Genomic DNA, 14,145 nt, shown 5'->3' on the forward strand with positions numbered 1-14,145 from the left:
GAAATTATATCTTTTGTAACATAAAATCTATTTTTTAAGCAGTTAATTTAACAACATATCTAAATGTTTGATTTTGCAGGTACTTTTTCATTTTGCTAAAATGTAAACCAGAGCTGTGTTATTGTATTTATAATGCACAAAATGAGATGGAAAGAAGAGGTCTTTTAATCATGCCCTTAAAAACAAAATGTTGGACAAAGTGAAAACATTTTCTTTTTGCTTCATGGGGTAAATGGATAATAGAATGGAAGTCTAGAAAAGCTAAATTCAAGAAGTAATTTTATGTTTGTTTGATTGTTACCTCTGTGGAGGTAGAAACTGTGCTTTTGTCATTATGATGGCTCAGTATCTAGGAAAAGAAAACATTCATACTGAGCTCCTGCTATGGGAAAAGTTGGTGGTTCTCAAACTTTACACTGCCTCAGAATCAGCTGGAGGGCTTGTTAAAGCATAAACTACTATGCACCACTCCATTCCCTCCTCAGTAGGGTGAAGATGGGACCTCAAAATTTACATTTCTAAGTTCCATGTGACGCTGATGTTTTTAGGACAAGGAACATAGTTTGAGAAACAATTCGTTATGTCAAACCAAAGGAGAAATCTTCACAACCTGTAAAGTATCATTATGCCCTTCTGACAGATGAGGAAATAGAGGAGGGGATCAAGATGCTTTAATAACATGCCTGAATTTACATAGCTAGTAAACAGCAGACCATGGCCTTAAGCTCAAGTATGTTTCAAAACAAAGATTATGCTCTGAGGTATTATAACAATAATAATAATATTACTAATAAAATCATTTTGAGTTTTTATAGTATGCCAGATACTGTTCTAAGTGCTATGCATGTACTATCTCTTGTAATCCTGACAAAAGTCCTATGGAATAGATCAAGTTTATAAATGTACATTGAATATTAACAAATAATAATGTACCTTTTTGCAGCAAAATTTCAACACAAATTCTAAAATTAACATTTTAGAATTAAAAATAACATATAGCTCTATAAAAGTAAAGCTGCCGCTTGGATATAAGTTGAAAAAAGATTTGTAAAGAGTGAAATAGTTTCATTATGTGATGGAGCTTCAGGAATGATTTGCACTACACTTCCAAATAATACACTTCAGTATGGTAATGATTCTTTTTTTTCAATTTCTTTTTTTTGTAATTCGTTTTCTAGTCAGCTAATAACTAAACTAATATATCATTCTATGTGGTTTGGGGCTTCCTGAAAGCAAAAGTAGTTTTTATTTATTTTCATCTCTTAAATATTTAGAGGAAAGAATTAACATTCTGTGCCAACTCTATTTAGGGAACTATAGTGGGCACCTTACATGCGTTTTCTGGCTTAGACCTTATACTTCTGCCACTTGTATGCTGTGCAGCCTTGGACAAGTCGCTCAATGTCTTTGAGCTTCATTGTCCTCTTTTGTCAAGTGGAGATCACAGGACCTCCTTACCTTTATCAAGTTCATCATGGAATACCAACATTCCTGATACACATTTGTCTTGTTCATACCAATCTATAAAATAATAACATTATAAGACGATATCAAAAGTGATTACTTACTAGATGATTTTTGTATAACTTCACCATTGTAAAGGCTATGTGTTTTTTTCTTATAGATATTTCTTTCCTTATATTGTATACCTAAATTTATGAGCTCTGATGGCCTGATGCTGGAAGAAAATAATTCATGATGAAATAAAATATAAACCACAAAGGATGAACAGATATTTTATGGCTATAAATACTTACCTTACTTTGACAAAAAAAACAAACAAACAAACAAAAACAAAAAACTATCCTGTGAACCTAAGTGGCGATATTTGTTTATACCAATTAAGCCAAATCTTTGAATAATATGACTGCTAGCCAGGTGATGATATAAAAAGGTAGACTGAGAGGCTAATTAAAGTAAAGAGCCTGTCTTCATAACAGCTAGCAGGACAGAGAAAAAGCTTTAAGAAGAAAATTTCATAGAAACACACACTAATCTTGCCTTGTGTGCAAATTATATGAGATAAGCAGGTGCATGTGTCAAAACTCCTTTATCCAATATTAGGCCTGGATCTTCACTTATAGTATCCAAAATACAGAAAAATTTAGTATCTCTGAGTCTTATTATATAAATCTACACGAAAATTTTAGATTAGCTTGAATCCAATGAAAAAGTTTTTATCAATAAAGTATAGAGAGTGAAATCATTATATAGTTGTATATAATTCCAGTCAGAAAACAGAAAATCTTCTCAAATATATTTAACACCCACTGTCATAGACCACAACCTTAGCAGCTACAAGTTGTATTGCCAAAAATCTGACTTCTTAGTATCTTCTGGCCTACAACAATTTCTAAGGCTTTCATTGTTTTTCATAACCTTATAAGTTTCAAAGACTTGTCAAATTTTTTGTGGAATGTCCCTCAGTTTGGGTTTGTCTGATTATTTTTTTAATGGTTAGATGGGGGTTATAGGTTGTTGGGAGGAAGACAACAGAAATAAAGTGCTAGAATCATCACATCTTATCAAGGGTCCATGCTGTCAACTTGACGTACCACTGCTAATGTTAACTTCATCACCTGGCCAAGGTTGTGTTTGCTGTTTCTGATCTGTAAAGTTACTTTTTTCCCTTCCTATCTATAGACTCTTCTCTGGAAGCAAGCTTTCAAGTACAACCCACAGCTGAGGGAGGATGAGGAGGGGAGCTCTACTTCCTTGATTCAGGGAGAGTATCTACATAAGCTATTTGGAATTATCAAATGTTTTTAAGGAAATCTTTGCCATCCAAAAGATGGAGGGTACTGCCAGTTTTCTCCCTACATCGCACTGGAATGGCCTCTCTCACAACATGTCAGTTCCTATGAAGAAGGGCATGTCATTTAGCCCCTATCTGGGCTTTGAAGACAAGAATGATGGTAATTTTAAGACGGTAAGAGAATCTTGAACGAGAACTTGGTGTTGGATACAGGAAGGGTAGAGTATCATGCAGTTAGGCCTTAAAGTTATTAGAAAAAAGAATTTTTTTCCCCCAGAAAAGTACTGTTGGAATAAACTGAGGTGCAAAAGGTTGAGTGAGACCTAGAAGTAGTGAAGTCTATTTTAGATTAGTTAACACTAAACTTTGATTTTTTTGCAAACACCCTGAATTCTTTCCTGCTTTTATACCATTTGCTTTCTGGCTCTCTCATCAGTGGTATTTAAATAATTTTTTTTTTTTTTCATATAAGACACAAGACTTTGCCTATCTCCACTAAAGAGTTTAATCTTTAGAGGGAAGTAGGATGAAGATAGAAGAGAATCTTATGGGAATTGCTTCAAATTGTGCTACTTAGATGACTGCCTAGAAAATAAAGCTATACTGATAAAGCTCCAAGACAAAAGGCAGTTCTATGAACAACTAGACTATAGATTTAACTTCATATTCAAAGGCCAACGTATTGCTCCTTTCCACAGACATCTGATATTTGGGGGAATGGTTACTATAAAAAAATGTACAAGAAGCTAGAAAGAGATGAATATTCTTAAAATTCCAATGTGCTTAATGGATGAAGACAAAGAAGCAGAAGAATGTAATAAAAGGCTTAGATAGAGTTTGAAACTTTTTGCAAAAATGTCTTACATGGTGATACAGGAAAAGGGATCTACTATGGGCTCTGGTAAACTTGCCATTAATTATATGAGAAGGAAAGGCTCTAACTGACCTCTCATCTCTCGGTTCTGGGCGTAGAAGGGAGGAAAGATGCATGACACATCGCCTAGTGCCCAACTAGGCATTAACAGAAAGTGCAAGTGACTAGAGTAGTGGCTTGCACATAGCAGATACTTGGCAAAAGTGATCACTTGACTAAGAAACCAATAACTTTTCAATATTGCTGTGATGCTTATTGGACAGACAGTATAGATTAATGGCAAAGTGTACTGACTTTGGAGCCAGAATGCCTGCTGTAGGATCCCTGGTTCACCTCTTGCTGGTTGGTTGGTACTGGGCAAATCGTTTAACTTTTTTGTGACTTGCTTTTCTACTCATGAAATAGGGATCATAACTGCAGCTCTTTCTGAGGATTACAGTGACAATTGATGAGTTAAACACAAAAGACCTTAGAATATTGCCTGGAATATGGTAAGAGCTCAGTGAGTATTGGTTGCTGTTACTTTAAACATTGATAGTACAATATTTTCTACTCAAAGCAGGGAGTTCCAACACTCCCTACAGCCAGTTCTAATACTCATGGGAACTATCAGATGATAAGACAAAAAGTAAGGCGATGTGGCATTTACAAAAATAAAAATTTGCTGTAGTAGTATTTTTATGACTTAAATTTCAAAAATGAGTAGACTTTAATTTGTTTTCATTTGTCATACATAGGCATAGGATAGTTACTGCCACATATTGTTGGTGAAAGTAGACTAGTAATCTTCCAAGTGTCTTGTGTCATATAAGGCCTGATTTAAAATGAAATTTTATGTTTTGTGTATTTTTTCTTATAGTTGTCCAAAATTTTCCAATTTAATTTCTCATGTAAGATCTACTGGCAGAATAATTAATCAATAACATTTAATAATATTAAATATCAGTTCCCTCATAGCAATAATATACAGTTTAGAACATTGTAGTTATTTCACGTATATAAAATACATCGATTTTAAGTGGGCTTTCTGCCTTATATAAACTCACTGAGAAATTAATAGAAATTTCTGTTTTAATTCCCATCTGATTTTTTTATTCTGGTTTCTAATAATTAAGCCTTTTCACATAAGCATTTTTTTTTTAGTGTAACCAAAGGAAAATGTGTCAGATAATAGCAGGCAGAGAAGACTTGTTCTTTGTTGCCCTAGAATAAGAATCAATAAGAGAGACTCCTACAAAAGATAGATTTGACTTAACATTAGAACCATTCTATAGTAAAGAGTAGTTCAATAACAAAGATCACTATCTGTATAATGGTGAGTGCATCCCACAGCAATTATTCAAGAAGAGGCTGGGATGTACTTCTCTTAAATATACCACAGGAGTTAGTTTAGTAGACTTCTAATACCTCTCTCAACTTCATTATTGAATTATTAAAAGTTAATAAACTTGAAAAAATGTTCACACTCACAAATAAAACAATGCAATTTAAAACAATAGTGAAATATCACGATAACAGTTTCAAGACAATGACAACATCCAGTGTTGGTTCAGAGGCAGCCATTTTCACACATACTGGAGCGAGAACCCACGTGTTGGGACAGGGATTTGGCAAGATGACCTAATGGCTTTTAAACTTTTGATTCAGCAGCTCCACTTCAAAGAATTTGTTGAACTCAGGTACACATAAAGGGATTTAAATAAATATTTTTCCAATTAAAATTTGTAACAGTCTAAATGTTTGAAAACAAGAGAATGGTTGAAATGCTACATGATATATTCCTAGGGAGTCATTACAAATGTTGCTGTCTGTGGACACTCATATTAATAATACAGAAATGAACTTGCTTTATATTTTTGAATGATAAATAGGTTATAAATTATGCATACTAAGTCATTTTTATAAATTGTCCATGTATTTATTTGCATAAGTATGCCCAGAACAAGCTTGGAGAGTGAAATTTCTAAGTGTTAGCAATGGTTTTGCTACAGGTGATTTCTTCTGATCTTTTTCTTTTTGCTTATTTGTACTTTCCCTAATGAATATGTATTATTTTTGCAATGAAGTAATATTCTAAGGTTATATTTTCTAAATTATTTTAATCTATTTTTCTAGATTAGAATAATTTGCTTAAATCCAGAAACCGAATATTCCCCCATAAAGAAAAATGTATGTCCACTGCAGTTTTTGCTGCCTATTTTATCCTTTTCTCTCTTTTTTTTTTTTCATTTTCTAATGGTAATATGATTTTTGCAGAACTTAAGGAAGGGAAAAATCTATTTCTCTGTATCAATTGTTAACTTAGCATTAGGACTTCCTTATTCTCTTAAACTCTATATTCATCTTAATCTTCCCAGGGCTTAAATTGAAGATGACATTTTACTACCTACCTTCTTCTCAGACATAATATTATAAAATGTCTTAAGCATTATGGGAAATTGGTATTTATGTATAAGCCAGAAGATAATATATGCCGACATTTTTTATCCTGGAAAGAGAATCTTAGGAGTTAAGATGAGAACATAATTTTAAATTATTTAATTTTTCCTCATTTTTCCTGCTTCTTTCATTTTATATTGGATTTTTCTTTTTGCTTCTCCATCTTTTCTTATTGCTTTTCCCAATCATCTAAACAAACCCCCGCCCTCATACACTCATACCAAATGTACTTTTCCATTTTTTGTCTAACTTTTTTTACATTTTTATTTTCATATTTTTGCACAAGGACAAGAACTGGCACGATTCTCCTTGGATTTACTAATCTGATTAAGAAAAGGGCACATTCTTCAGAATCATATTTTCTTAGGGAGAAAATGATCTGTAATCTCTTTGGTATTGGATGGAGGCCATGAAGAACATTTTACAGCTGACAATGACATTGCACTTGTATATTTTCCACATAGAATTCCTGGTCATGTTTCTGGGAGAAGAGAGGGGTATACCTGACAAGTCAATTCTGAAGATACATTTTTAACTTTTTTCTTTCAATTAGTTCGATACTTCCTAAATGATATTATTCTGTACTATCTCATTACTATAAAACTATTAAAATTATTTCAATCCAGTCATCTGAATTAGATAAAAGCAGAAATTTTAAAGATCATGAGTACTTTTTGATGTATCATTATTTGATAAAATATAGTACAATGGATACAACTTTGCCTCTTGCCACTGGAAATTTCTCCCAAAGCCTACAGAAACTTACAACTAAGGTGAGATCACTCTGCTGTACACCTATTTAAAATCTAGCAAAATACAAAGCTCCAGTTTTAAGAGAAAACTATGAATTTAAAAATTTACATATCAGCACAAGTTTTCATAACACAGTGTCATGGAATAATAGAAACTATAATAAAATGAGATAGAAGTCAGGAAAGAAGTAAACAGTTCTAATTTTTAAATCTAGAGAAAGGTAGATTTAAAAAATAATAACTGAGTTTGTCATAAGGAAGAGGAAAATAGTATCATGGCTGAAATACTCCTAAATAGGAATCTGTAACACTTGTCTTCACTATTTTATGAGTGTGACAGACAGAGGAACAATGATCTATCTGTGTTATCCTGTGGTAACTTTATTTCCTGATCTATAAAAATTGAGTTGGGTAGCTGGGTGGGGGCATTTTATCATATCAGAAGTCTTTCCTTTCTCAGCATTCTACTATTGTACAGGATTGGTCATGCTATCTTTCTAAATTGAAGAGATCATTCTGCCTGAAAGTAAAATGCCACTTGACATTTCAGCAAGCCATAATTCAAGGAAATGGAAGAACAAATACCAAAGCGTAATTTAGTGTAACAGGATGTTTAAAGGGGACCTTTTTCTTCTATGTCCCTGTCAACAGAGGTCCAAAAGGTCTGAAAGCAAAATAATTAAGAGGTAAAAAGTATTTCCATATTCTAAAGTGAGGTATCTCTAAAACCAACCTGGTCACACCTAGGCCAACCACCATTCTGGGATGTACACAGACCAAAGATGTGATAACATGAGAGAGGAGAGGAGAGAGTTGTTGGCGTGTGCTGAGTCCCACTCTCATGAGAAAGAAGGGAAGCTTCCCCTGCAGTTCTAGCCTCCATTCACATAGATCAAAGAATTTAATGTACGTTGCCCGGGGAAATCATTAGAGGAACAAAGTAGACCAGTGACTTATTGATACCTGAAAAAGTCTGCAGGCAAAAAGCTGTGGCCAGAGCCACCCAAGTAAGCTAAGGGAAAGGAGGGAACCAGAGAGCAATAGACATGGCAAGGATGAGTGAGCTTCCTATTGACCAAGCAGAAGTTATTTCATGTGGACTTATGCAAGAGGGGAGGCCTGCCAATGCAAGGGGACTGCATCAGAAAAACACTGTGATGTGTATTTCCAAAGGTAACCCCAGATAATGGGGTTGAGCCACAGGAGATTGACCAAAGAGTGTATTAATTTGAAAATGTACAATGCAGAAGTCCCTGAGTGAAGTTATCAAAGAACCTTCAACTGCATCCATTTAATGTTAACTATGGACTTTATACTAAATAATAAAGTATCAAAATTGGTTCATAAATTGTAACAAACACACCACACTAATGCAAGACACTGGGTGGGGTGTAATGGGATATATAGAACTCTATATTTTCTGCGCAATTTTTCTATAAACCTAAAAAAATGTAATAGATGCACATGGTAAAAAAAAAAAGTGCCTGTGTATCAAAGAATATACAATGAATAAAACCATCCTCTCAAAAAAATAATACTTATTTAGCATGAAAGGTAAAATGAAGAGAGAATGGATTGGCAAGAATATAGGAAACAAAAGAAATAACTAAAACTGCCTGGAATTAGAGAGAAAGAGGAATGTAAGAATGAGATCTAGCAGAGTGGTACGAAGAGAAAAAATGGCTTAACAACATGTAGGAAAGGCAAGAAGCATTAAAATGAGAGTCATGTCTAATATTCAAAGTTAAGCTATTTGAACTTGTCAACTTACTGTATACCCTACCAAAACTGGGAGTAAAATCTGACATACATTCTGAGATAGATAAATTCATGTATGTACACACACACACACACACACACACACACAGAGAGATATCATTTCTGAGGAAAAGGGCTAATTTCCACAATTAGGTTGATGATGGAGCAGAAACAAAGGACTAGAAGACACAAATAGAAATCTAGAATTAAATGGAGGCAAGAAATAAGAACCAGCTATAACACTAAGAGTATAAATTCTCCCTCTGCCACACACACGCCCCTACCAAGCACCAACATTTTAGAGGAATCTTGAGGTAGTCATCGGACACTCCACGGAGCACAGAAGGGACTTTGGGCCAAGCTTACCTAGGTCTTCTCTAGACACCAATTGACATCTGGGTAACACTTAAAATTACTTACTTGCATATTGACTCGTCTTTGTTTTTTTTATTAAGTAGAGAAAGTTCTGTTGGCTCTAAACATGATTCCTCATTAGAAAGTAAAGGGATTTCCCTTATGCTTTCTTCTTGAATCTCACTTCCTATTACATTAGTATCCTTTTTAGAAAGGGAAAAAAAGCTTTCAATTTGCCAATGCTTTGCCTGTAAAAACAAAGAGAGTTATTTTATTTTTATAAAATATATTTTTCTTGAACATTTATATGCTATACTACTAATTAAAGTCCTGGGAACACATACACACACAAGAATAAGAAATGGTTCCTGTTCTCAGTAAACTCACAGCCTTGTAAGAGAGATAAGATATACATGTAACTTTAATAACGGTAGAAAGTGATATGTAATGAGAAACAAATGAAAATTCTCTGAAAAATAATGAACTACAAAAAAGTGACATTCCTACTTTAAAATCCTGAATAGCAAAATGCAAAATTTACTAATAATAGCAAAATTTACTAAAAAAAAAGTTTTTTGTTGAATTATCAGAGTTAATTTTTTATACAACTACTTTTTTATGTATTTCCTAAAAATATCTCAAAAGCCAGTCCAATTATTGAGCATTTCTTCCCAGAAAATATGAGTTATATAGTAGTTTTTCATAGATCTTAGCTATAGTTCTTAATATGTATCCATCTAACAAAAGTTCCCAATGACAATCTATTTTATATTTTAAATACAGAACCGATTTCTTTGTCTTTTTAAATTCATATCGAATACACAGAAATGCACCAGAGAATACAGGTGTGTGATATGAGGGTAACATTAGATAACCCAGGATATCTGACTGACCTACAAACTGATAACCTTGTCAGAAGGGTTTGAAAAGTAAAATGCCTACAGGGACCAGGAAGATAATGTCAATGAATGAATCAAGGTTTATATAAAATGATAAATAACAGATGAAATTCAGCCTCAGTGTCCATCGACAATAGGGAAAAGGAGGGACTGCACTGAATGAAAGAGAACCCATTTTACAGGTGACCTCAGGAAATGACATATGTTCTTTTTAAAGAGAAGCAAGAAATCTGGATCTTATATGAAATCATTTAACGTTTAAATATGGGCGACTAAATAAAGTGTCAAACACTGAGTGAATAGGCACAAAGTCACTGGCCCCAAATAAGGAGGAGAAGTGCCAGTACACAAATACTGCACAATTCAACTGTGGTGAGTGCTTAAAGAGGGGCACTGAAGAAATGCACACATCATCTAAGTTCTTTTTATACTGCGATCATCTGACAGTTTCCTGGGATAAATGTATCTCTGTGATTAAATCATCTCCACTCCTATTTCGCCAGCTCTAGAAATAGACATACCGCACAACTTACTTTTAAAAATCTAACTTGAAAAGCAACCTCAGATCAATAGCTATGTTGTAAAAGTGATTCGCAGTTATTAAAAAAAAAAACTTCTTTCATGAAATATATATAATCGCATTGCATTAAATTTTAAATACTTTAATCAGACTGTAGGTGACTGGAAAATTAAGTCTTAATGTAGGAAATTAAAATATATTAATGCTTTCCTCCTGTTTTTAAAGCTGCTAGACCAGAATTAATTCAACTAGAAGACAAATGCCTCAATCAAATGTAGGGCAAAAGTCACTACACTTTACATATCAAATTTGTTCAGTAAAAATTGTTTGGATCCTAATTGGCTTTCTTCTAATCTATGTATTTCCATCTGCCTCCCAAATCTTGCTGTAAAAGGGTGCCTCTTCTTACTATAAGCAGGACAGTGTCTGATAAGTTTTCCTCTTCCCATCTTCATGCCTCTCTTAACCCTTTCCTCCTTCTCTTCCCCTTTCCTCCTCCCTCTTCTCTGTGCCACTTGGGACTAGCAGCACCCATATTCAAGACAGCTTGATAAAAATGTCCTTAAAAAAACTTTAAAAGCTTAAGCATACGGGATGAGAAAACACAGCTGTCCCAGATTTACCAGACTTTACTTTCTAAAACTACACCAGCTCTGGTGGCTCTTTTTCTGTCTTCAACAGCAGGAAAAAAAAATTTTTTGCAGGCTTTTGTGGACTGAAGTCCTTTAAAATACAAAGGACTTCATAAAACAACTAAGGAAAAATATCAAAGGCATAACAATGAGTAGTTTTATCAGCACATACTTCTTAATTAAAATAAAATTCAGATATAGGCTGTGTTTAGTGGACAAAGTTTTTATGACACCCACATCTAGAACAGTCTTATTTTTGCTTCGACCCCATCCATGGACCTCCTTATACTCCAGATGTCACCCACTTGATGACGCTTTGTTCACCTGTCATTCTAACCTCCACCTCACGTAGGCTGAGCCCACGTAGGCTGAGCCCTCGTAGCCCGGTCCTTTAGCAATGTTAGCATTGCATTAACTTCTCCACTGCCCCAAATAGTATTCCAGGTGCTTTCATGTTCAGAATACCAGCATGCCTGACTCTGTCTCACTCACTACACCCCTGCTCTCACACCCATTTGACTTCCCACTCAGATGCTGTTTTTCCTAAGAAAAGTCTATCACTTGTCTCATTTACAGAGCAGAAGAGACTGTACAGCTTGAATGTTACATTGTGATTCCTATATTAGCCAGCCAAACGTGGGTCCACCTCCCCAGATTATTTTCTGATTTGCCATCACCCTCCATGTCCTAAAATGTTGCACAGAATTCTTTCAGCACAAGTTGACATCATCAAAGCGACTTCACAAATAGAGCAACAACAGACTTTGTCTTCCAATGTTTAGAGAATTGCCATACTCTCACAGCATGAGAGCAGCAAGCTGAGGTTGCTGGATGGAACCAAGTCAACCAGCCAGACAGAGAAATTGAGGTTTTAGTGTAACCTCACACCACCATGTTTGAACAGTACTGGTTGAAACAAATCAAACCAATAGTTTGTTTTCAAAGCACATAGAGAATGGGAGCAGAGCTCCCAAGCAAAGAAACAGAAAAAAAAATTATAGAAGCGTGAGACAATGAATAGTTCCTTTCTTTTATACCTCCAGTTCCATTATTTTTTTCCCCACTAGCAGGTATAAATCAGAGCTTAGATTCAAAGGAGGAGCGAGTTAAAAGCATGAGCTCTGAAATAAGCCAGCTTGAGTTAAAAGCAACACTCTACTAGTTATTGACTTTTGTGAGCTCAGGCAATTTATTCAAACTCTTTGTGCCTCCGTGTCTTCATCTGTAAAATAGGAATAATGAGAGTTCTTTCATTATGTGATGAGCAATTGTGAAGATGACATGAGATAAGTCACATAGAGACCTTAGATGGTGCCCCAAGCATACAGGAAGCACTCAGCAAATGTTAGCTATTATTATTTTCAGAGGAGTAAACCAGACAAACTGGAAGGTTTGTTTTTTCTAAAATTTTCTATTTTATTTTTACCTTGATTATTACCTGACACTCACAGCCACCATTCTCTTTATTAATGGCATAGCAGATGATTTTATCCACATGTATTTTTACTAAAATTTAAAATTGAAGGTATTCACTTATTTTAGAGGAGAAATCTTTCTCAGAAGTCCTGGAATAGGTTGAGCGGCACAGAGCTATCATGTTTCCCTGTCTCTGGTGTCTTCCAATTGATGGAACTGCCACAGCTAATGGTAAACAGGACAAGAGATGCCTGGAGCTACAGCTCTAGAAATGAAAGTCAGTTCTTTCATGACTGATGAACATCAACAGCCAATGAGATTCAAATGAAAATCACCCCAAGTTCCTACTAAATGTCAAGTAAATCCTAGAATAATAAGGAAACAATATTTCTACCTGACCAAAGATCCAGACAGGAGAACCGCAGGCATCAGTCACACAAACACTGCAGTCTGCAGAGGAGGAGATAATCAGTGAATGGCCACTCAGCTCACAGATCTCTAAAGAAGTTATCTGGTCTTCATGAGGTTGGAATGATCTTATCAGAGTTGGGGCCTGTGTGATTTTGCTTTTACTGGAATTAAGACAGTATTCCTGAATGAAAAGAAATGCCAGAATTCTAAAAAGTCCAAATATTTAATTATGCAATGACATGACACTTTTAAAAAAAAAAAGTCTGATGTGGAAATGAAAAAGAGCTACATTTTGGAACAACAATCTGTAACCCAAATGCAAAAGAATAATTCATGATAACAGGTGGTATTAATATTAAAAAAAAAAAAAGGTTTCTAGCTGATTTGACTAATGTGAGAAATGGAAAGAAAGGAAGTGGAGGGAAGGTGGAAAGTAAAAATGGAACAGTAAAGTCACTTATTTGATAGAGGTGAACTTTATCATGTATAGGTAGTCACATATTATACAATTTTATAATATTAGAAAGTCAAGGTAATCAATGACACAAAGATCCTAAACTAACTCAGAATGACAGTTATGTTAGATAAAGGGCCAGTGCTTTACTTAAATTACGTTTATAGTCGTATTTCAAATAAGGTATACTCTAATTATTTATGCTCAAACAATGCTGCAGTACCTCACTGACAATATTGCATTCCTAAATTGGGTGACTGACTTGAATATATGTTAACAGATTTTTAATATCAATAAAAATCTGTTTTTCTCCTCAAATTAAAAGAAGTCTCTCCTCAATACATGTAAATGTTTCTTTTAAAATACTCAGACTGAACATTTCTTCTTTTATCTAGAATCAAGACAAGACAGGATAGTTATCTGCAACAAAAGGCAATCAAAAATAAAAAAGATGATGTGAGAATTTTTTCAATTTACCTCTATATTCCAGATTTTCAACCATCCATCAAGATCTCCTGTGGCAAGGTATCGATTCAATTTATTGGTAGCCATAATAATGGATCCAACTCCACTGTGAGCTAAAAATTCAGCCAGAAGTTGCTTCTTAAATGTATCCCAGAATCTTACATACCCAGATCCTCCACATGACACTAAGTTAGCGCCTCCTAACATGTAAAGGAACACCTAATTAGAACACTGTGACAATAATTACCAGAACCAACTTCCATGGCTTGCCCTGTGAAAAGCATATGTGTGTAGAAAGGTGGGTATCCCTCAGATCAATTTCCAGCACTTTAATTCTCTCAAATATAAAATGAGGATAACCCTATGATGACCTCTATGGTTTATGCTGAGTATTAAATGAGGTAGAATCTGTAAGA

At 34.5% G+C, this 14,145-nt stretch overlaps 1 protein-coding gene across 1 annotated transcript in view; it reads right to left on the bottom strand.

Moving 5' to 3' along the window:
* WDR49 (WD repeat domain 49) overlaps nucleotides 1-14,145 on the bottom strand; it is a 119,643-nt gene that overhangs the window by 13,940 nt on the left and 91,558 nt on the right. Inside the window, exons 13-16 of the mRNA XM_011380821.2 lie at nucleotides 13,742-13,929; nucleotides 12,794-12,991; nucleotides 8,999-9,180; nucleotides 1,569-1,678 (exon numbers count right to left, since the gene is read on the bottom strand). Coding sequence (XP_011379123.1) covers nucleotides 1,569-1,678; nucleotides 8,999-9,180; nucleotides 12,794-12,991; nucleotides 13,742-13,929 — 678 coding nt within the window. The remainder of the gene's footprint in view (nucleotides 1-1,568; nucleotides 1,679-8,998; nucleotides 9,181-12,793; nucleotides 12,992-13,741; nucleotides 13,930-14,145) is intronic.

This window comes from Pteropus vampyrus, unplaced genomic scaffold, assembly GCF_000151845.1.
Source record: "Pteropus vampyrus isolate Shadow unplaced genomic scaffold, Pvam_2.0 Scaffold12, whole genome shotgun sequence".
Taxonomy (NCBI): Eukaryota; Metazoa; Chordata; class Mammalia; order Chiroptera; family Pteropodidae; genus Pteropus; species Pteropus vampyrus.